Genomic DNA, 23,009 nt, shown 5'->3' with positions numbered 1-23,009 from the left:
AAACCCCATATTAGAGTGTGCAATTCTTTCAACTTTGCTACCACCAGGGAACTTACCTTGATATTATTCGGCAGTATTGTTACATTAAATGATAGTTCATGTGTTCATATTCTTGCAATATTCTCAACAAGGGAGACTGAAAGGGAATAGAATCTAAAACACATCCCTGAGATAAAACTAATATAAGTAGATGGTTAATGAAGTGTATTAAAATTACAAAAATATATTTCTAGAGACAAACATGTTTGGAAGTAAACTGTATGGAATGCAGGAATTTGCATAGTTTCATATCCAAAGGAAAAAGGTTATTATGAGCCTGAAGAGGAAGCAGCTAGGGGGAAAAAAAAAGAATGTATGTTCATGAGAGAATATGAGAAATTTTTACATGTCTTAATAAAAAGCAGATGCATTTTTCCCCATAGAAAAGATGAAAAAATTGTATACTAACTTTATTGTGTAAACTTTTAAGTATGATAGCTTATTGATGAAAGTCAAATTGTCTACTTAACTTTTTTATGCATTTAGAGTCTTGAATGACTTGTTGGGGTTTTGTTTGATTGTGTTTTTTCTAGACAGTTTTTCTGTGTATCCCTGGCTGTCCTAGAACTGGTTCTGTAGACCAGGCTGGCCTCAAACTCGGAAATCAGCTTGCCTCTGCCTCCTTAGTGCTGGGTTAAAGGTGTTCATCACTATTACCCAGCTTGTTAGAACAGTTTTTAAGTAAACTTCTACATAGTTGTCTTTTGTCACTGAAGCCATATTTTGAGAAAACATTGAGTTAATAGAACTGGCTTAGGCAAGAGACTGTAAAAGTAAAGCTAATCCAGATAAATTTTTAGTTGATTTAACAACCAGAACATGTATGCCTGTGTTGTCATGTTTATTGTTGAAGTACAATTGTGATTTATTATTAGAGATTCCTAAAAAGAAAAAACTATCCCAAGTGTATTGTCAACACTTGGGAGGCTGCAGGCAGCCTGGCCTCTACAGTATCAGGCTAGCTGGGGCTGCAGAGCAAGACTAGACCTGCCTCACAAAAGAAAAATCAGAGTCTAGTCTCTGTGCGGTTGTTTCATGCATCACAAAGTCATGTATCTGGTGAGGTAAATTGTTAACGAAGAGGAGCCAGTATGAACTAGCCAAACCTGAAATAGGCATACAGTAACTGAAAATTTGGATTGTTCCAAAAGACAGTGCTTTTTTATGGCGGTGAATAAGGATCAGGATAAACAAATAGGCCAAATAGATGTTTATTTAGGGAGAAATAACTTACAACCTAGACAGATGAACACCAGGAAATTCAACCCGATCCTCTCCTGTCCGAGTCACGCCAGAGAGAGAGCGCCTTTCCTGGCCCCCTCCGACCTCCTTCCACAGGTCACTTCTGCCCATGGCTCCACCCCCCAATGGGCGTGGTCAGTGCTACAGAAGGACTATCTCACTACAATTCCCCTTTTAGTCTAAAGAAAAGATTTAGGCTTAATACAAAACTATATGCAAAACAGTGAATAACAAGTGTGCTCCAAGAAAAGGAAAATTGAGAACAAAATGACCTACATATCTAGTCCTAGGGTGAGGGCATAATGGAGTTTACAATAGAGTTGTCCTAAGCTGGAAAACATAAGTCTAGTACCTAATATATCTAACTAGGAAGAGAGAATAATAGTTGTGATAGTTTAATCTTCAACCTCATCAAGACCTGAGAAGGAAATTAACAATACTAGAGTAGACAGGAAATGCGGATGGACAACTTCCAAAAGGTGCAGCAAGGACAGAAACAGCAAGCCACCTGAACAGTCACCCTAGGTCTCACAGCGACGTTGGTACACCCAGATTTGGCTAAGGCCAAGAGAACTTGACAGACCACAACAACAGCAGGGAGGTAGAATGGCTGTCTTACCCTGACTTGGCAAGGTCAAGCAGTCTTCTATATTTGTCTCCTGCAAGCACATAGGACTGCATGTCCAAATCAGTGGTCAAGGTGGGGGCAATTCTATGCCCAACAGGCCATTAGCTGAGGCGAGATTGAACTCCAGCAGGAGCAACAACAGTGTCCAACATATTTTCGGGAAAGTGCACGGTGCTGTCAGGAGCAACAGTGTCTCATGTCAATGGAGTACTAATATTAAAACATTTAAATGCCGTGTTCTGCATGTCTATGAAGTGATTGAAGATTAAGCATCTATATCTGACTAATCTCATAGGTACAGGAAATGTGAGTGAAGATAATCTGTAATACTCGGGAACTTAGCTAAAAAGACTGATTAAAACTTTCCTGAGTAAAGCAGGAACAAATACTTAAACAATATAACTATTTACATATACATACATGTAAATCCCTAAAATAGAGGTAGAGTATAAGTGTCAAGACAAGAGGTAGAACTATAAAGGGCAGCAAGATAAATATCCCAAATTGTATCAATATACAAAATGTCTTGAATACAAGAAAAGTATACATACATATAATATGGTAAAAAATAATGTGCATAAAACATTGTAAGTGGAAATATTTAACACAATATAACAAAATATAAACTTAATTTTACATAGCTTACCACATAAGAATACACACCAGTGTAAGCTGTAAAATACTATCTCATTCTTACTCAAATTCTCAAGAAAATAGGCTAATCTACCTATATCCCATCTAAACCATACCTTTACCAACCATTCCCTATTCCTGTCTAAAAGATAAACCCGAGTGTAAGCATCACCCAATCCCAAATAACTAAAACCAACCCAAAGACGATGACTATTATCCCAAAATTCCAAGGGTAGGGAAAGGGGGCGTAGTCATATTAAGATTACTTCCTGTTGAAATGGGACGATGATTGCTCCAATGGATCCTGTAGGAAGAAAATTTTTAGCAACCAAATTTCTCAACAGAACTGGCTGTGACATATGTAGTTAGTCACTGTGTGGCAGAAAATTCTTGACTGTAGTTTTATTTGAAACTCTGGCCAGGGTGTAATAAAAAGGTGCACCATTACAGCTAGCTAGTCATGAGTTGTTTCGAGCAAAACAGTCTCAAACCGGTTTTAGGGTGATGTTTGTAGTTCCGATGCATCAGGTTGAGTCAAGTGGAAACGATGATGTGGGGCCCCATCTTCTTTCCGGAGAGTTTAAAGACTGCTGTTAGGAATCGTTATTATTCCTTGTGGAAAAGTTACACATCAATATTAAAGTAAAATTTTCAAATTTTAAGGTATGCATTAGGGAAAGACAACAATAAGCATTAAAAGTATGTGAGAAAATTAGTCTGTACATAATATTAATTCCTAAGTGAAAATGAATTCTTCCTTGTGAATTGGATGCCATACCTCTCCCCCTCCCCAATCACAACAGGGGTTCTCTGTGTTGCTTTGGAGGCTGTCCTGGAACTCATGCTATAGACCAGGCTGGCCTAGAACTCAGAGATTCGCCTGCCTCTGCCTCCCAAGTGCTTGGAACTAAAGAGCTGCGCCACCACCGCCTGGCATGGTTGCCTTACTGATTCTTATATTAAAATGACCCTCTATAAGGTCTTTACCAAACTGCTTTTGAGGCTGTGCTTGTAGCTCAGGGTAGAACACATACCGTTTTTCAAAGCACGTGACATCTTGTGGGTTCCCAAGGAGGGGAAGAAATGACATTTCTTAATGACATTTAAAAATGCAAGCTTTTGGTTGTGTTTTAAAACTTTGTATTTTAAGGAAGAAGAAGTTTCCCCACAACTGTTTACTTTCCACGAAGCCGTCTCCCAGATGGTGGAAATGGAAGAGCAGGTTGTAGAGGACCACAGAGCAGTGTTCCAGGTACGGGAGGGAAAGCAGGGGCTCCAGGAAACTGGCTTTGCCTTTGTCCAAATTTCAAGAGTTCTTTGATTAGGACACGGTTCTTTTACAATGACTTAGTTGTGTATATGTGTACTAGTAGGACATATGGTAGCAAATATCTCTCTGTAGCATTTTCTTTCTTCATTTAATGTTCAAGTCTGAGGATATAGTTCAGTAGTAGAATGCTTGCCTACCGTTCACAAAGCATGCCAGGGTTCTTCTCTGGCCCTCCAGAAAAGCTTATGAAAATATTTGATTTTACTGTGAATAGAGGTCTACTGATATTTTTGAGAATGTCAGCTTGTTGGACTTAACTCATGATTTGTAGGTCAGACTCCTCTGGTATTTGTAAAGCATACAAGTGAACAAATAATTTTGTGCTGAATTTTTATTACTAGGAATCCATTCGCTGGATAGAAGATGAAAAGGCTCTCCTAGAGATGACTGAAGAAGTAGACTATGATGTGGACTCATATGCTACCCAGCTTGAAGCTATTCTTGAGCAGAAAATAGACATTTTAACTGAGTTACGAGGTAATTTAATTTTCATCGTTGTGCTTGGTATGAAATTTGCATGTATCAGAATGTGTAGTAGTGAAAAAGTTTTGAATGGTAAAAACATAGGAAGTGAAGATTATTATATACAAATTTAGCACCTTTGTTCAAAATATATAAAGACAAACCAATCTTTTCTTAAATGTTTCTCTTAAAACAACAACTGAAAACAGGCTCTGGGGATGGCTCAGTAGGTCAGTGCTTTTTTTTTTTTTTTTTTTTTTTTTTTTTTAAATGAGTTTGGATCCCCCCCCAACCCATGTAAAAGTTCATGCAGCCACACACATCTGTAGTCCTTGTCTTCCTGTGGTAAGGTGGGAGGTAGACAGAAAAACTCTGGAAGCTCCAGCTCCTCTACATTAGCAGTGACAGAGATCTTCTCATAACATTATGGCTGCAAAGAATTCTGGCAAGAAGCTGTCTGCAGGGGCTGCTTGCTTAGCATTGCAGTGATGTGGAGAAGCTGAAATGTTGTGGGTCCCAAGCCAAATGACAGCTTCTCTAAGCCCCAGTGAAAAGCCCTAACACCCTTTGCTAGCGGGTAAAGGTAGACCTAGCATCCTGATAAACAATAAGACCTTTCACGGTTTATTAACAAAAGCCTATTCTCCACTGATCAAAAGATTGTTAGATTATCAGATAGCATCTGAGGCTGACAGCTGAGGTTTCTCCATGGCTGAAACCTGCCTCTCAGATGTTTCCATCATTGTGTTTTAAAAATGTCTTTCTTTGTTCAGTTACTATAAAACCTTCATCAAACTAAATCTGTGTTCCTAGGCCATCGCCACTCCCATTTGGCTCCACAATATGCTGTCTCCTACTTCCTTTGAAAAAGGCAAGGGAAGTGTTCCTTTGAACACTACAGCACGCCTGTACTCACATGAACATGCACACAGGCACACTGTACATCAACATCATAAAAATTGCCATTTTCTATTGTATATATTCACATCTTACATTGACTTTTTGCCTATTTGCCTATTTAAAAATACTTTGTATATATTGATTTTGCTCCTGCTTCTTTGAGTGGTATTTCTATGACATGAAATTCAACATGAAATCAGATTGAAATTCCTACATTTTGCTGCAGATTGATGCTTAAATTTTTAAAGCAAGCCCTTCATGATTTGCAATCTTGTACAATAAGGTCATTGGTGACTTTTTAAAAAGTTACATTTGATTTTATTTTAATGATTTTCATATTCAAGCTTTGATTTGAGTTTTGGGGTAGTTTTTCTAATAATTCACAATGGTCATGGATTTTATATGTGCACATACATGTAGATTTCAGAGGTTGATGTCATGCCTCTTGTTAAGAGAAGGTTCTCACGGAAGCTGGAACTCACCAAGTTAAGCTAGACTGGCTGCCTAGCAAGTACCAGGAGTCAGTGCTGTGTCTACTTAGCCAGAGTATGGATCCTGGAGCCTGAACTCGGGTCCTTGTGCGTGTACTTTACTATCTTTGTAGCCCCATAATCATCATTAATGTGTTCACTTTAAGAGTTGGAACGTAGTCTAACTTTTTTCCTTAGAAATACGTAACATTCAATTTAAGTGATTCCTTTCCTTGGTCGTCTCAGATTCCATATGTCAGACATATTTTGACTTTGTGTTTTAGTCCAAGTGGCACAACTAACAAATCTTTTAATTTCAGAAAAGTTGCTTTTGTCAAACATTGGGCCTACCATTTTTTCATATGCAGGTCACCACATAGCACTGTTTGTTGTGGTTTTGTGATGACAAGGTGAACCCAGGACCTCGTGTATACCACTGAGCTATATTCCAGCCTAAAGTAGAATTATATAACTGTTGGCACTAGTTAGAGCTTGAGTAGGCCATTGTTTGTTGAAGGGTATTGTCCTATGTAGTGTAAAATGTTTGAGCACTTTTGCTTATAGACATTTATCAACTAGAGAAAAGTACCATACCAGTTGTGATAAGAGATCTCTAGACATTACTAAATGATCCCAGAGCAAAATCACTTCCATTTGAGCAACACTGCGGTAGGAAGGTGTCTCATTTCCATAGCTGCCTGTAATTTCTCTGGCAATTTGTTAACAAATCGATAGTCCATGCGACTCTAGATGAATGCATGATAGTAGTAGGCAGAATATATAAGAGCAATTGTTATCCTGTTACCCTGTCATATAATCCCTGTTGTTAAAACAGATATCATTTTATTTTTCTTTAATTGGGCTTTTAAGTTTTGTAGCTTAAAAAAGGTGGAGTAGGACTGAGTAGAAATCTCATAATGAAAGGAATATGCTTTACATTTGAGTATTTAAACATTAAAAGCCTGCCTATAACCCTCACCAAATAGAAAAACTAAAACTCAACACTTTGAAATGTAAGTAAGAGAAACTGGTTGAAAAATAAATAGGTTTTTACTAGGCATGCATGAGATTTGTTATAGTTGAATATAGTTCTGAGGTTCTAGATGACAAAGAGCAAGAGAAATGCTGAGTTTTTATTACAAGTTCTAACTTGATACACACTGTAAAAGTTGTGCACCATACTACTTGTTCTACAATACTTATACTCCCTTGTTCTCTTTTTACCCAAGATAAAGTGAAATCTTTTCGTGCAGCGCTACAAGAAGAAGAACAAGCAAGCAAGCAAATTAACCCCAAGAGACCCAGAGCCCTCTAAAGTTGGTATTTGCTACTAAAGATCCCCAGAATCCCCAATACTGTAACAAATGGTGGTCCAACCGTAAAGGCCACTTGAACGTTTTTGGAAATCTTTTAAGTGTGTGGAAATATCTTGTCCTTCACCTGAATGACATTTCAATTTTGTGAAACACTCTGTCTACAAAATGCTTCTAGTCCAGGAGGCACAACTAACAATTGGGATTAATGAAGTATTTTGTTTCATTTACCCAAATAGTGATTGCTTTTGGAAATCCTTGCCAATTTTTTTAAAGATTGTGGAAGTAATCCAGAAGTGAAGAGTAGGGGGAAGCCACAAAATTTCCTTTAACTCAGATCCATTTTCATAGCAAGACTGAGCAATTTTGAATACTTTGCGTGCATGCATACCTCATCAGTGATTGTACATACGTTGCCTACACTCCTAGAGACAGCTGTGTTTACTCCTCCTCCTCTGTGCCTTGACTAAGGCTACTGACCCTAGATTTCTGAAGCACAGCCAAGATAAATTACATTCCTTATTTGTAACTGTAAATTACCTTTATTGTGTGTACATTTTTACTGTATTTGAGACTTTTTTTGTGTGTGTATGACTAGTTAATTTTACAGTATGTGCCATAGCAATTGAACGGAACTAAAGTCTGTGACAGTGGACATAGCTGCTGGACCATTCCATCTTATATGTAAAAAAAAATCTGGAATTATGATTTAAATACCATGACATGTGATTATAATTTTCTTTGTAAAAAACTAAAATATAAACTAGTTGGTGTATAATAAAAAGTAAAGAAATTCTGAAAAGAGTTTTATCTTAGGATAATACATATATATATGCAGTGTGTGTGCCAGTGGTGTTAACAAGACTAATAGTGTAATTTGATCCTTAACAATGCCATTATTTAAGTTGAAGTGTTTCCTGGCGCCCCAAATTTAATGTACTGTTAAAGGAAATTGGCTTCTGATGCATGAACATTTGTATGTACACTGAAAGTAGTCCATAATACAAGTTAGATAAACAAGTATAGATGGTATGTAATCCTGAGAAGTGTCAATGCCTTACAGGGCAGGTTATAGCAAGCTCCATCAATATCTAGTATGTGATGGTTTGCCATTGATGAGAATCACATCTCTCAGATAGATTGGTAGCAAGGAAAGCTACTCATTAAATGGCAGCACTCATTTTTACAGCTGCTACTCTAAAAAAGAAAACTGGCCGATTTTCATGTAAATACTGTTTAAAGATTTATACATATACATAGCTATATATATATATACATACATACATCTCTAGGAGGTTTCCCTTGGTTCCCAATATATATATATATATATATATATATATATATATATATATATATAGTCCAGTAGGTTAACCAAAGAACCTCCCATGTTTCTCTTGATTAGGGAACCTACTGCTTCACTCAGTGAACCAAGGGGAAATCTATGAATAGAGTCAACGAGCCAGAGCCTTTACTTCACTGGTCTTAAATGAGAGGATAGCTGAGGAGTCCTAACACCATGGTGAAAAGCTCTGTAAACATGAAGTGTAGATTTTTCACAATATGCTTATTAATAAATGAAATCTATGAAATGAATTTAGAAATAATGTACTTCAATATATTCACCTTTGTTTTGGAAGGAACTCAGGTTTTCTTGCAGTTGTAAGATGTATTCTATTTGTGTCTGTTTCAAAGACGAGAGGAAGAATGAAGAACTATGTCTATTGACCTTGCAGAGACTGTTAACGGTAATTTTTGCCAGACATAGTAGCACATGCCTTTAGTCTCAGTACTCAACAGAGGTAGGTGGATGTCTGAGTTCCAGAGCTATGTAGAAAGATCTTATTGCCAATAAAAGGGTAATTTTTGTGAACGCCTCATATGTAATAGGCAATAATCACACAAACTTGCTCATTAAGCACAAAGTTTAGCTTTAATGTTATTGGCACTGGACAGGGGCTACCCTTGGAGGGTCTTTATAGACCCTTTATAGATGCTGACTTCATCTTAATCCATAGAAGAGTATTTGAAAACTAGTACCATCAAACATCCTGGGAAGTAAAATATGATTCAGCATGACAAAGGAAACTGAAGACCAGTAAAGGGGACTAAAGGTCAGCAGTTGGTGAGTATAGGGAACAAACTGAGAAAGCCTAGTTAAGTACAATTGTTTCTCTAAAGGTGGAGATGGTACTTACAAGTGAACTCTGCAAAACAGTTGTGACATTAAAGGTAACTAACCCATAAGAATAGTTACTGTTTCTATATATTAAAAAAAAAAAAAAATCTTTTGCAGCTAAGTAACTTTTTTTGGTTTTTAGACTAAATGTTCTTTAGCACTTTCTCAATTAAAAGCTGCTATACATTATTGTAACTGTTGACAGCTAACTATTCAAAATTATAACAACATTTACTATATGACTTTGAAGCCAGATTTGGTGGGGGGAGGAATCTGTGTAGACAAACAACTTATATTCTTGTTTACTTAGCATCCTTTACTAAATTAATTGAAAACATTCTTTTAAGTTTTGGGTAGAAAGAGAGCCAAATAGCCAATGAAGATAGCTTAATTTCCTTACATAAATAAAACAGCTAATTTATTAAAATATATAAACAGCATTTATCTTCAGTCTGAAAATTTTTAAATAGCTTAAAAAGAAACACCACATACTAGAATTTCAACTGTCCAGAAGCAAGGAACCACCAGGAGCCTGTAGTTGTGGGAAATGGCTGTTCCTTTAAAAAGCTGAAAACTGAAACTGGAAAACTTATTTTGAAGCTACACACAATGGTACACAAGTGTAATCCCAGCATTTAGGAGGCTAAGACAAGGTTTTTTTTAGGTCAACTTCAAAAAGATAAAAGATCCTCTCACTCATTTAAGAAAATAAAACCACCAAAGTAATAAAGCCCATTTGATTTAACCCTTCTGGGGTTTTTCTAAGTCTGAAATTTGTAGATCTTGCCTCCCCCAAGAAAATAAAAACTTGACATGATTTTTATTAGTTTCTTTCTAAACTTCTGCATTTCACACACAGGTAGAGTCAGAGAGCATGCCTGTACTGTATAATTGCAGGAGACTCCAGCTTACCCAAACAGGCAGTATTGTCTGTATTGCAACAGTTCATCTAACAAAGAAGGCATTAATACCTGGAAACTATATAGGATGAGGAGGGTGTGTAAAGGGAAGTCATGTTAAGTAACTTATTGTACATGTGAATGAGAAGGAGTATGGGGATTTGTGACTGACTGAGCTGCAGGCCTAAAGTAGGCCTCACAGTCCGTAACACAGTGAATAAAAAAAGTAACATCTTTATACAATAAATTATTAGAAAGTTTACATGTATGGTTGTGCGTGTTTGCGGCTTTTGAATTTGAAAACCATAATGTATGTTGAACCCTGTCCTTTGCAGTATATTTTAAACACTTAAAAAAGAATACATAGAATCAACATCTTTTAACATACAGGACAATATTAGAAATGTATAATTTCATTTTTTTTCTTGGTCTTGAAAAAAATTGTTTTCAAATGGCTAGGAAAAATGGATACCTTCTGCATTGAATCCATGTAGCAACCTGAAAGGGGAAAAATGGAAAATGAATGGTTACAAAAAAACCCCAACTTTTAACACGTATTACATAAACATACTTACACACTTATTCCTAGTACTAGTTATTAAAGAAATTGTACTCTCCAAATGAATTGGCAAAATATACTGTATCATGTTTGTCTCGTATTCTAGTTTGACTGAAATTATAAAGACTTCCTACCCCAGGCCACCCTCATCAGCCCTTACTCTATTTCAGCATGACCAGCTAGAAAAGAAACTAGCTGGAATTTGAGGGAAAGTGGGATGAATAATCTCTTCCTATTCTCTGAACTCTTACTGATGTTTAATTAAAATACACATTATTCCCTTGTGGATATTACGTGCTTATCTGACTTATGTTAGAAAGTGATACCCTGCGGAAGTTAAGAAGGAAGTTTAAGATACAATATATTTGGACGTGAGCTTACTTTTCAGGATGGCCTGTGTGGATTAAAGTGTCTGGAAAAGCAATGTGTAGGTACTTGGGAAAGGCACTCAACTGTTAGGGTTAACAGTCAGTGAAGACTTAGTACCCCTGCTAGCCAGCCAATAAAACAGTAATTCCTTAAGTCTCAGTTCTAGACTGGTTTGCTGAAAAAGCAAACTAAGGTCTTTCAGCATTCTATCTTCATCTTTTTAAATTTAGTCTCTGGAATACTAGTGCTTAAATAATAAACTGGCTAAATGTGGGACACGTCCTATCCCAGAAGTAGAGTACTTGTCTAGCATATGTAGGCCTCTGAATGCAGTCCTCAGCAATGTAAAGGAAAAACAAAAAATGTTCAGGAACTTCTAGAAGTGTTAGTAAAAATAAAACAAGTTAGTACAATTGGGTAATTAACTGAAATTTGCTTAGTACAAAGTAAAACAAATTTTGGTCCCAATTGCAAAATAACTGTGGTACCCTTTAACTTAATAGGTGTAGAATTTGACTTAGGCCACATCTGCTATTAAATGAATAATCAGATGTGGTTATAACTGATGTTTCGTGCTTACCATCTGTTTAACAGTAGCTATTCTAAAGTAAGGAAATAATGGGTCATCAAATCCAATTATATATGTTAAAATGACTTTTCTACCTTACAGGCTATTTGAAGAGGTAAGCATAAACTGTTAAGACAATGAGTGAGTTTGGGGTTGGAGCAGAAGAAACACACAGCACACATAAACCTGGGCTACTTCTGGTGCAGACTGTTCTCTACTACCAATCTTACTACATGCATTCTGCTGCAGCTACTGCTGCAGCTACCTAGTTGCACCTTTCACACCAGTGGTTCTCAACCTGTGGGTCGTGACCCCTGGGGGGGTGTCAAATGACCTTTTCAGAGGGCTCACCTAAAACCATTGGAAAATGTAGACATTACATTGTGATTCTTAACAGTAGCAAAAGTAGAGTTGCAAAGTAGAAATGAAAATAATTTATGGTTGTGTGCGCCACATCATGAACTGTTAAAGGGTCACAGCACTAGGAAGGCTGAGAACCACTGCTTTACACCAAATAATGTTCCACACTGTGGAAGTGCTATGCAATAACTCCCAGGTAGCACCGTATGCCGCTTAAAAGCCTTTATGTCTCTCATCTTAAGACACCACAGTAGGGAAATGTAAACATTCAGGACAACGACAAATGTAATTACCTGATAAAGTCATCTATGTCCATGGAACGGGCCCGTTTGTCACTAAAATCTGTGCTGGTTAGGACTTGCTGTATTTTATCTGCTATACTGAAATCTTCTGGTATTACCTATCAATATAAGATTCAGAATAAATGAACAACATATCTTTGATGAAGACACCATGACTCTTTTTTTTTTTTTTTTTTTTTTTTTTTTTAAGTTCAGTAATTACAGTCACTTTTACTAGATTTGTAAATGACAGTGGGAACACCTGACCATTTGGGGAAGATCTGGATTCTAATATGAGGCTGGTTTTGTGACATAATACTTGGAATACTTTGAGCTATCATACACAGGTTGCCCTTTTTCATCTTTAAAATGGTAGAACAGGATTCAGACCTCACAAAATGAATAAAATTATATAGCAATTATCTTTTAAAAATAATTCATATAGCTCCAGGTAATTTTCCTGAAAACAGACTCCTCTCTTAAGTAAGTATATCACATGTTGGTGGGTATCATAGCTCACCCCTTCATCCCAGCACTTATGAGGCAGGAGGAGAGGAGTAACTTAAGCTTAGGGCAAGCCTGTGCTATAGAGTAAGGCTGTCTCAAAACAACAACAACAACAAAAATAGTGATTCATTTTACTTGACTCAGCATTTACCAGTAGACCATTTAAAATCCAACTTCGTGTTTTTAAATTTAGACCCATTTGTAGCAGCTTTTGTTCATATTAGAGAATGGAGACAGTACTATGTATGGTGTATTAAAGCATAGGAGAATCTGGGCTGAGATGGCTCAGCCATTAAAGGCTAGATGGCTCAGCCATTAAAGGCTAGGCTCATGTCTGCTCTGTCAAACTTAGATATGCTGAAAAACAAAAGCAACATCCACACATGCACATGTATATTCATGAGGACTCCCATACTCCAAACTGTTAAGAGGCATGAGGCACGTGACCAAAATTACCCACACTTTGTTCTCATTTAAGATTTCCAGATGGATGCCAGGCAGTGGTGGCACTCCTATAATCCCAGCAACTGGGATTTTAGACATTGAACTACACAGTGACAGCCTGGGCCACTGAGCAACAAACAGGGTCAGCACATTCCACACATTTAAGCCAAGCAAAGTACTAATCTATACATTTGAAGAATTACAAATCAGTTGGGTCTCACTAGGCTTAGATACAAATGTTCAAGAGGAGCTTGGTTCAGAGTTACAGCAGAACTAACCTTCTGAAAGTAGCCCACCACGCATGGTGGACAAGTCACACATCGTGTGCTGACTTTAAGGGTCCCACCGAATATATAGGTTAAAAACAAAAGTAAGAACTTGGGGGGTGGGGAGGGTTGTAGGGGAAGCTTGAGAACAATTTTATCAAGGGTTTCAGAGGAGAGCATGACAGAGCAGAGCAGCTCTGAGAACAATAGAGGGAAAGGCAAGAGCTGTGCTGTCTGCAGTCAGTGAGCATCGAGATCAGGCACATGGCAGGCAGGGTCCAGAGAAAGAACAGGAAGGCATGCTTCAGACAGACGGTAAAGAAGGCCATGCTTCTGTGAGCAACCCAGGAAGGCAGACCGAGGAAGCAGCACGCCTGTGCTGAGAGACGCTGGCAAAGGGTACTTTTAAAAGTAAATGTCTGAAAAAGCCAGGTGGCACACACCTTTAACTGCAGCGCTTTGGAGACAGAGGCAGGAGGATCTCTGAGTTCAAGGCCAGCCTCCTCTACATAGTGAACTCCGGGGCAGCCAGAACTATGTAATAGACCCTGTCTCAAATGAACAAAAATCACTGAAATGATAATTTCTACTTACAGTATTATGTACTGAACAGTGAATTCTATAGTTCCTTTCCAACAGCTGCTGTACTGCATTTGACCTGGAGATTAAATGACAATTATAAAGTCACATTATACACAATTTAAATTTAGACAAAATGAAATATATGTTCCAGGCCTATGAGGTGTCTCCATGGTAAAGGTGCTTGCCATGCCGAACAACCTGAAATCAAGAACCAGAAGCTACATGGAGGAAGGGAAAGCTCTTGTGTTTTCTAAACCCCATCACCACCATACCCACGCACCCACACACCCCCACACACACATAATGTGTAATTTTTATAATAAGGCTGGGCAGTGGTGGTGCACACCTTTAATCCCAGCCCTCATAAGGCAGGGACAGGAGGATGTCTATGAGTTCAAGGCCAGCCTGGTCTACAAAGAGTTCCAGGGCAGCTAGGGCTGTTACACACAGAAACCATGTATCAAAGGAAAAAAAAATGTATATGTATGACTTGGTGAAATTCAGGAATTTAAAAAGGGAACTAACACTTTATATAATATACATATAATATATATAAAGTTCCCTTTATATATATATTATATATAAAAATAATCCTAATAAACTAATAAAATCTCTTTAAGTACTCTTGTTCCAAACAGTGCTTTTTTTTTTTTTTTTTTAAACCTGCTGCACCCCACCCCCCATACAGTGCTTTTAAAGAAAAAGAGACAGACAGGTTTTCAGTCTGCTTCCCAAGCTGGCCTTAGGGTTTTAGTGCTCTAGTGAGAATGCCATCTTCACTTTCTGAGTAGACAGGTTTTCATTCTGCTTCCCAAGCTGGCCTTAGGGTTTTAGTGCTCTAGTGAGAATGCCATCTTCACTTTCTGAGTAGACAGGTTTTCAGTCTGCTTCCCAAGCTGGCCTTAGGGTTTTAGTGCTCTAGTGAGAATGCCATCTTCACTTTCTGAGTAGACAGGTTTTCATTCTGCTTCCCAAGCTGGCCTTAGTGTTTTAGTGCTCTAGTGAGAATGCCATCTTCACTTTCTGAGTAGACAGGTTTTCAGTCTGCTTCCCAAGCTGGCCTTAGGGTTTTAGTGCTCTAGTGAGAATGCCATCTTCACTCTCTGAGTAGCCGAGCTACAGATATGGTGCCTTAGATACTCCACAAAACCTCCCTAACCAAAAACAACTTTGCTGGGCTTGGTGGCAACAGCCTATAATAATACAGCTGCTAGAAAGGGTGAGGGTGAACTGCAGGTTCAAGGCCAGCCTGGAACTCAGAAGGTAACAGGAGGTCTGGGCGAGTCACCGAGTGACAGAATGCTCAGGGGGTGTGCTTAAACCACATACTCAATCCTTGGCACCGCCAGGGGAAAAGTCCATGCTCCCTAAAACCAAATCTCACCTCTTCTACCCTCAGATGCCCAAGCTGTGTTAGATCTTTCAAGTTAATAAAACAGCATAAAGCCTAGAAGGTGGCTCAGCTGGTAAAGGCACTTGCAGTGCAAGCCTAATAACCTGAGTCCATGCCCTGAACCCACTCCTCAAAGTGGTCTTCTGACCTCCAAATGAACACCATGACACATGTGCCTGCCCACAGTAAAATAATGGATAGGAGAAAACCCAAAAACGTGGGAAATGTGTGGTTAAGTTAGTTTTTCCTGTTTTGCAAAGAAAAAGCTGATTTGACTTCCTACTTTTCATTATTACATTCTACCTAATCTCTGTACTTTAGGGTAGCTCTTTTTGGGTAAAGGACCAAATGCTTTGACTACCTGGAAAACTACTTCTTCACTGTTACAGAGCAGTAGAATACTTACTTGAATGCAGCAGACAGTGTCTTGTTTTTCCGAACAAAAGCGATCCTTACTAGGCCATCCCATTCCTGAAATATAAGACGAATATTTTCTTTAGAATACTTAACTATGCCTGCTAGCTGTGATCATTTTTAATACATAAAGCCAGAGGGAATGAGAATGGCCTGCATCTTGGTCTCAATAGCACATATGCATCTTGATGAACACTTGAGACTTCTGCACTTGTTTCCATCTCACTGAATTTAACTGGGGGGGGGGGGGTTGTCCCCATACATAACATGGCAGTAGGAAGACTTTCAAAATAGAATCAAACTAAGGACAGTGGCACATGCCTACAGTCCTAGCACTTAATTAGGAGTCCAGTCATTCAGTACATAAGAGAATTTGAGCCACAAGAGAACCTACCTCAAAACACCTCAAAATATCAAACTCAAAACACAAATGTGATTTGATTTAGGATGTAGCTTGTGCAACAAGTTTTCTCTAATGTAATTAGTTGAATTTTACACCAAATCATCTAGGGTTTTGATGGGAGATGTCATTCTGTGTATGTTTCTCATACTGGTTAATGAATAAAGCACTGTTGGCCAATAGGGAAGGAAGATAGGAGGGACTAGGAGACAAGGAGGAAAGAGGAAGTAGTAAGGAGGAGTCAAGATGGAGAGTCTGGAGAAAGCAGAATGCTGGCTGGCTCCCCGGTAAGAGAAGACCACGTGGAAATACTAGATTAACAGAAATGGGTTAATAATTAAGACAGAGCTAGCCGATAAGAAACTAGTAACGGGCCAACAGAATTATATCTAATACAGAGTCTCTAATACAGAGTCTCAGTGTGTTAATTGGGGCTGGCGCAGCAGGACAAGACCAGCGGCGGGCGGAAAAAAAACCTTACTCCTTACAGGGTTTTGTTTGTTTTGTTTTGTTTTCTGATCACAAAACCAGTCACTTTAGTTGGAAAAATGTTTCCACAAGGGTTTCAGCATGCATAAGGCCTTGGGTTTTCACCCTATCCACACCAAAAAGAAAGTGTTATCACAGCACTATTCAAGCATGACTATTTTAATTTTACATTGTTTTCCAAGTTTTATTCAAATAGATGTTTCAGGCATGTATAATCTTAAGTTTTGAAATGCAACTGTATTCTAAACCTTTTGCTTTTTACAAAAATTTTCCGTATTTTTGTGTGGTACACAACTCTTTTCCATCAAATGACTCTAACCTAAGGCTGCACTGTACTTCCTATATCCTGTGTTTGGATGTGCAGGTTGGATCAGTACTGTTCTGCTGTTTTAGAATTCCCAATCTGGATTTTCTTGGCCTCACCTGGAAATTGATAGGTGGTGGTGGATTCTTAGGTTCTATCCTTACGACGCTAGACTCCACCTTAGGAGGTGGTCTGAAGTTATTCTTCCCCACCTATCAAAAAAAAAAAAAAAAATCAAAAAAGGTTTAGTCCTCTCACAGGCAACTTCGTTTACTTTTTATTTGGAGATGGGGGTCTCTCCATGTAGGTCTGGCTGGCCTGGAACTCAGAGATTCACCCCTCTGCCTCCTGGTTAAGGTGTGTGTCACCATACCTGGCAAGGGTAATTTTATAGTAACCAAAGATGCTCTGTTGGCCAAGTATGGTGGCTTAGGCTTTGGGAAGCTGATAGTTCCAGGCTAGTCAGTGTTCAGAATGAATTAAACTAGATTATTTAAGGATTAAAAAAAAAACAAAAACCTCACATACCTTCATTAAATGGTCCACACGTGCTAAAAGCTGTGTATTAATGGAGAGTCTGCAGTATAGTTTATCTCCAGGTTTTGCAACCAAACGAAGAGCAAATTCTCTTTGAAACATAAGTATAGCACATCTAAAAAGGAAGCAGAAATAAGAAAATTTTCTCATCTTCAGTTAGTCATATTTTTTAACTAAAAATGTTTTTTTTTTTTTTTTTTTTTTTTTACTTTGTGTCTGTTTTGCCTGTATGTATGCACATACCATGTGTGGAACTGGTACCCATGGAGGTCAGACATAGCAATGGACCCTTAGAACAAGAGTACAGCCAGATGTTAGCTGCCATGTGAGTGCTGGGAGTAGAACCCCGGTCTCTGCGAGTGCAACAACATATGCTCTTAATCACTGAGCAATCTTTCGGGTCCCTGTAGTTGTATTTTTAACCACAGTGAATTGTCCTGGCAGGATCTGTGGTTAATGGGGGTATGAGCAGAAGGTGGAAAACTTTCAGCCTTAGTGTCATCTTTACAAAACAGACAGGTGAACTCTTACCCCAAGGAAGATGGCTTTCCTTCATGGATTAGATGAACAACTATTCTGACCTATTGTTGTGTGTCAGCATTATATATTAGTCTATGATGCCTTCTGAAAACAAACAAACAAACAACAAAACCAACACCACAGTAATGTTTGACTCCACGGTAGAACTGTGTTTGTGGTGTAGTTGGAATTATATCTGAGGTATGGCCTGGTAGGTTACAATGTTCGGTGTTGTCTAAATTTAGCAATTTAAAAACACATGGACTTCCTCAGCAAACAATGGAGACATGTGTAAAGCTTAGTAAAGAGAAAGTTTTTAAAACTGTATTTGTATTTGAGGGTGGGTGTGGTATAGTGGGAATTGAAGCAAAGGTCTCATGCATGCAGGCAAATGCTCTACCACTGAGCTATGTCTCCAGTCCTCTAGATCTGGTTTTTATTTCGAGATCAGGCTTCATAAAGCTGCTTAAGCACGTCTTGAATCCACAATCCTCCTATCTTGGCCTCCAGGGCATATCTAGATTTCTATCTACCCCAAGCAAAACTTTTCTAAAACTATATGAAGTTGTCTTCTGATATAACGTATTCCTTGACAATTAAGGAGGGAATGGTGGCAAGGGACTGTGTGTGTGTGTGTGTGTGTGTGTGTGTGTGTGTGTGTGTGTGTGTGAGACACAAGTTAAAATGTTAAAGCCAGGTGACCTGAGTTTGATCCCTGAGATCCTGCAAGCTGTCCTCTGACCTCTGTAAGTGCACAGGCACGAATACACAATGTTAAAAAAGGATGGTTATGGCCCTATAGTTTATGATTTTATTTTATAAACACTGAGGAGGTATGTGACTTGGTTTCAACACCACTGGTATAAAACAGTTTTAACAACCAGTTAAGTTACTGCAAACCTAGACATAATATAAGAAACACTTTCTGTCAGTTTATTGAAGAGTATTAGAAAGCAGAGGGAAAAGCATGTACACACATTTACCACCCCAAGTAAAAGACAAAAAAATAGACTTATTCGCAAAAAGACCTTCCTAGAAGTCAGTACTTGTATGTGTGTTGCAGGGGGTGTGTATTTCTGAGACCAGGGTGTCACACAGCAAAGGCTGGGCCTAAACTAGCTATGAAGCTAGTATAGAGTGAGGCTCCTGCTTCTGGTCCCCGTGTCTGGCTACAGCAGTCACACCAGGCTGAGTTTAATGTGGTGCTGGAGACAACTCTGGGCTTTCTGGATGCTAGTAAGCATTCCACTCCATCCACTGAACTACATTCCTGTCCCAGAAACTGGTATTTCTTTTACAGAGATGAGCGCTCTAGTAGTTTTTCAGTTGTGTTCATTTTTGGCTGTGTTCCTGCCTAAACTGACAGTCTAAACTTTAGCAGTAATTGTGGTTTTTCACAAACCTGAAAAATGGTCGGTGGAGCAACAACTTGAAGACAAAGGGAGAGGAGATCTGAAAGAGAATTCATAGTTAGCATTGAGGAAAGACGTATCGGAGAAATATAGTGGGATGCTTCTGATAGTCTGAGGGATACCTGATAAGGCAAGTTTGCCACACAAGCATCGAAGAATGGCAAATCCGATTTCAATACATCTCCCACCAGGACCTGGAGTTTGCTGGCCAGAGGCCTGTTAACAAGGAAAGAAGTTTTAAGAGAATGTTGTTTCATGAGATTAAAATGCACTTTAATTATTACATATACTCACGTGCCCTGAACTCTTTTGTGAAGTTCGGCTACTAGCCTTGGATCAAGTTCACAGGCAACTACCTACATTAACAATAAGAAAAAAGCTTCACTATGAAGTATAAATCTCTTACCACCCAAGTAATAACTTATCCAATCTACACTATTTAAGCTTTTTCCAGGCTTAACATCAATACCCCCTCGACTGTATTCTACCACTTGAAACAATATCCTGTTTGTCTGTCTCCATGCTTTGTACCTGAAGATGGTAAAAAAGAGCACACTTATATAATCAGTGTTGTTAGACAAGAGACCTGCTCCCAGTGCTCTTTATTAACTGATATCCACAACGGAAGCAAAACATCGCAAGTGAATGAAACTGCAATCACCACATTACAATCGCAGCAGAGGTTTCCTGACTTCCGTGACTTCTACAGGGTCGACACCTGTGTGGCTATATTAGATCTCCCACCAACACACCAAGGGGAGATTTTGTTTTCTTGATTAATACATTTCATTTCCAGAGTTAAAATTTCTAAAGGCTCAATAATTGCCACTGAAACAATGGCAATTAATTAAAACATTTATATTTGTAAACCAGCTGAGCTAATTTAGCAGTAACACACGAAGACCCCTCCCCCTTTTACCTTTTTGGCCTTTTCTAACAGCTTGACAGTCATGTTCCCAGTCCCAGGCCCAACTTCCAGCACCACATCCGTAGGTCTTAGTGCAGCCTAAAAGCAAACACAACGCCTTATGCTTTTGGCCTGCCTGAACACATAGCTTCTAAATGACTATTTTCATCCATCAATGCATAGTTAAAGAGATTTTACTCTAGCTTCAGTTTTCTTGTTAACAATATTACCTTAAGTGCATTAGGTGTGAGTATCTCCATTTCCTAACCCAGGGGATATATTCAAACCGTAACTAAATCTGCCCCTGTCCAGCTTAGGGAGCAAGATTTCTCAATTTTTTTTTTTTTTTTTTTCCTCTTATTTTGAGACAGGGTTTTCTCTGGCTGTCCTGAAACTCACTTTGTAGACCAGGCTGACCTCGAACTCACTGAGATCCGCCTGCCTCTGCCTCCCAAGTGCTGAGATTACAGGTGTGTGCCCACCTCCGGCAGATTTCTCAACCCTTAACCGCTGTGTACTAAGAATATAGCAACCTCACAAAACTGTGTGTGAACATTACATACAACTAGAATATTCTGTGAGACTGGTAACTAAACATACAGAATTTGTACCATCTGTATTTTACCTCCTGGCACTCAATCATTCAAACCACAACACAATAATAGCACATACAGAATAATCCTCCGAATTATTTATATGCAGTACTACATATTTTTCACAGGAACAAATTTACTGTGTGGTTTAGACATAAGTTTAAACTCTAGAATAAATAAAAAGACAATTATAGACGCTTGGAAAGTGGAATCAGGAGGGCCAGAAGTTCAAGGCTGGCTCTGTCCACATTACCATACTCGGGGCCAGCCTGAATTACATGACACCCAGTCTCAAAACACAAACAAGAATCTCCAAAAAGTGATTAAATAATGCGGAGATTAACAAGTAAGTACAAAGGAAAGTCCAACCCACCAAATGGACAATTCACAGAAAGATAGAGGACACAGACTCAGAACGAAGCAAGCAAAAGACAGCGGGTGATTCCCGGACAATTCTTAAACATCTATGTTATGTCAGGTTAAGTACCCCGAAAAAGATGACACACAAACGCTCTGCCTTTGCTCTTCTACACCCACCTTATCGATAATGCTGTTAACAACTAGAGGATTTTTCAAAATGTGCTGCCCGATCCCTGTGTTGAACATGAGTCCTGGAATAAAACACGAAGCAGCCTTAATTTCCTCAACTTTTCAAGAATCGGTCCCAGGCCGTCCCGGAGAAGCAGCGGGGAGGATTTCTGCACCAATGACGGCTGGGGTAGGGCTGCAGCTCTAAGTCCATCCATCCCTCCGGCCGCGGCCGGGAGCGCAGACCGCAGTGGGCTCCCGCCGCGGCCCGCCCCCAGCTCCCGGCACGCCGCCGCACCTCCGGCCCGCTTCAGCTCCCGGCGCTGCTCCTGCCGCTCGCGCCGGCGGCCGCTCGCCGCGGACTTGGCCTTCGGCATCTTCTCGGGAAAGCCGGCCCGGGAGAGGCGAAAGCAGCGAGTACCGCGTGCAAGTCGCCCTTGGCGTCGTCACGACCGAGGCGCCAGTGAGACCCACTTCCCCTCCCACTGCGCTCAGGGGCCCTCCGGGTCAATGGCAGGCTCGAGCCCGGTGGCCGCCGGGAATTGTAGTCTCGGCTGAGCTCGCGCCGCAGGACCCGGTTCGAGCCCGGTGGCCGCCGGGAATTGTAGTCTCAGCTGAGCTCGCGCCGCAGGACCCGGTTCGAGCCCGGTGGCCGCCGGGAATTGTAGTCTCGGCTGCAGCAACGACTTCCTCAGAAGCCAGGGTTCCCAGAAGACCCCGCGCTGCCGAGCCGCGCAGTTCTGATTGGCTGAGTCAGGGTTGGCAAGCTGGATTGGCCGGCCCCGGGACCTCTGCTTCCCCTCCCACCACCTCCTCCTGCAGAGATCCCCAGGTGTCCTCCTGCAGAGATCTCCAGATCCCCTGGAGGTTGTCCGGTGAGAAGCCCAGGCTTGAGGAATATGCAGCCAAGGCTATTACAAAGGAACCCTATCTCCCAGTCTCGGGAAAAACAAAGAAGGAAAAGGAAAGAGAGTGTCTTCCCAAGCCTTGGTTTTAGCTGTCCCTTGCTTTGATGTAATTCGAACTCTGGAAAAATGCTAAGCTATCCTAATAGTCTTCTAAGTTTTACTGTTACCCAACGAGGACCACTCACTGTCCCTGAGTCTTCCTTCCAGCCGACTGGCGACTACATCTAGGTATTCAAGAGCGAAATGCAGCCCTGAGCTTTTCTCGGAATCCATAACCTAACGTGAAGTCCCCAAGGTTCCCATCCCGCAGCTCTAAGCTGAGTAGACACACAAGCCAGAATATGCGATTAGCAAAAACAGGGAGTTGCTTTTCTTCGAGGAGTTGTTTTCCTTACGATCCCTCTTACAGTGACTAGCTAGCACCTTCCTCTGCTTACAAAGTTCGTCCGAGGTACTAAAATGAAGTCACTAAAGACAGCTTACAGCCCTCGTCCTCCATTTCATTCATTGTCATGCGCATAATTCTAGGGAGTCTACATTGCGCCAGTCACTGCCATGTGTTAGGAGGAAAAAGATA

At 39.8% G+C, this 23,009-nt stretch overlaps 2 protein-coding genes across 5 annotated transcripts in view; one reads left to right on the top strand and one right to left on the bottom strand.

The window, feature by feature from the left end:
* Window positions 1-8,054, top strand: part of Kif2a (kinesin family member 2A) — a 53,716-nt gene extending 45,662 nt beyond the window's left edge. For all 4 annotated transcript variants that reach the window (XM_051182899.1, XM_051182898.1, XM_051182901.1 and 1 more), the window contains 3 exons: window positions 3,693-3,794; window positions 4,214-4,349; window positions 6,934-8,054. In XM_051182899.1, the coding sequence (XP_051038856.1) occupies window positions 3,693-3,794; window positions 4,214-4,349; window positions 6,934-7,019 (324 nt within the window). In that variant the 3' untranslated portion in view covers window positions 7,020-8,054. The remainder of the gene's footprint in view (window positions 1-3,692; window positions 3,795-4,213; window positions 4,350-6,933) is intronic.
* Window positions 8,055-10,401: 2,347 nt separating this feature from the next.
* On the bottom strand, window positions 10,402-21,928 carry Dimt1 (DIM1 rRNA methyltransferase and ribosome maturation factor). Its single transcript, XM_051182897.1, has 12 exons — window positions 21,823-21,928; window positions 21,534-21,607; window positions 20,416-20,502; window positions 19,791-19,852; window positions 19,619-19,712; window positions 19,487-19,536; window positions 17,557-17,680; window positions 17,148-17,240; window positions 15,828-15,892; window positions 14,041-14,104; window positions 12,242-12,348; window positions 10,402-10,590 (listed from the first exon to the last, which is right to left on the bottom strand). Exons 1-12 carry the CDS (start codon window positions 21,899-21,901, stop codon window positions 10,548-10,550), a joined length of 942 nt encoding a protein of 313 aa, XP_051038854.1. The 5' UTR covers window positions 21,902-21,928; the 3' UTR covers window positions 10,402-10,547.
* Window positions 21,929-23,009: the final 1,081 nt, after the last annotated feature.

This window comes from Phodopus roborovskii, unplaced genomic scaffold (genome assembly GCF_943737965.1).
Source record: "Phodopus roborovskii unplaced genomic scaffold, PHOROB, whole genome shotgun sequence".
Classification (NCBI taxonomy): domain Eukaryota; kingdom Metazoa; phylum Chordata; class Mammalia; order Rodentia; family Cricetidae; genus Phodopus; species Phodopus roborovskii.
The sequence above is the reverse complement of the archived record's forward strand: the minus strand, read 5'-3'. Positions and strand labels throughout refer to the sequence as shown.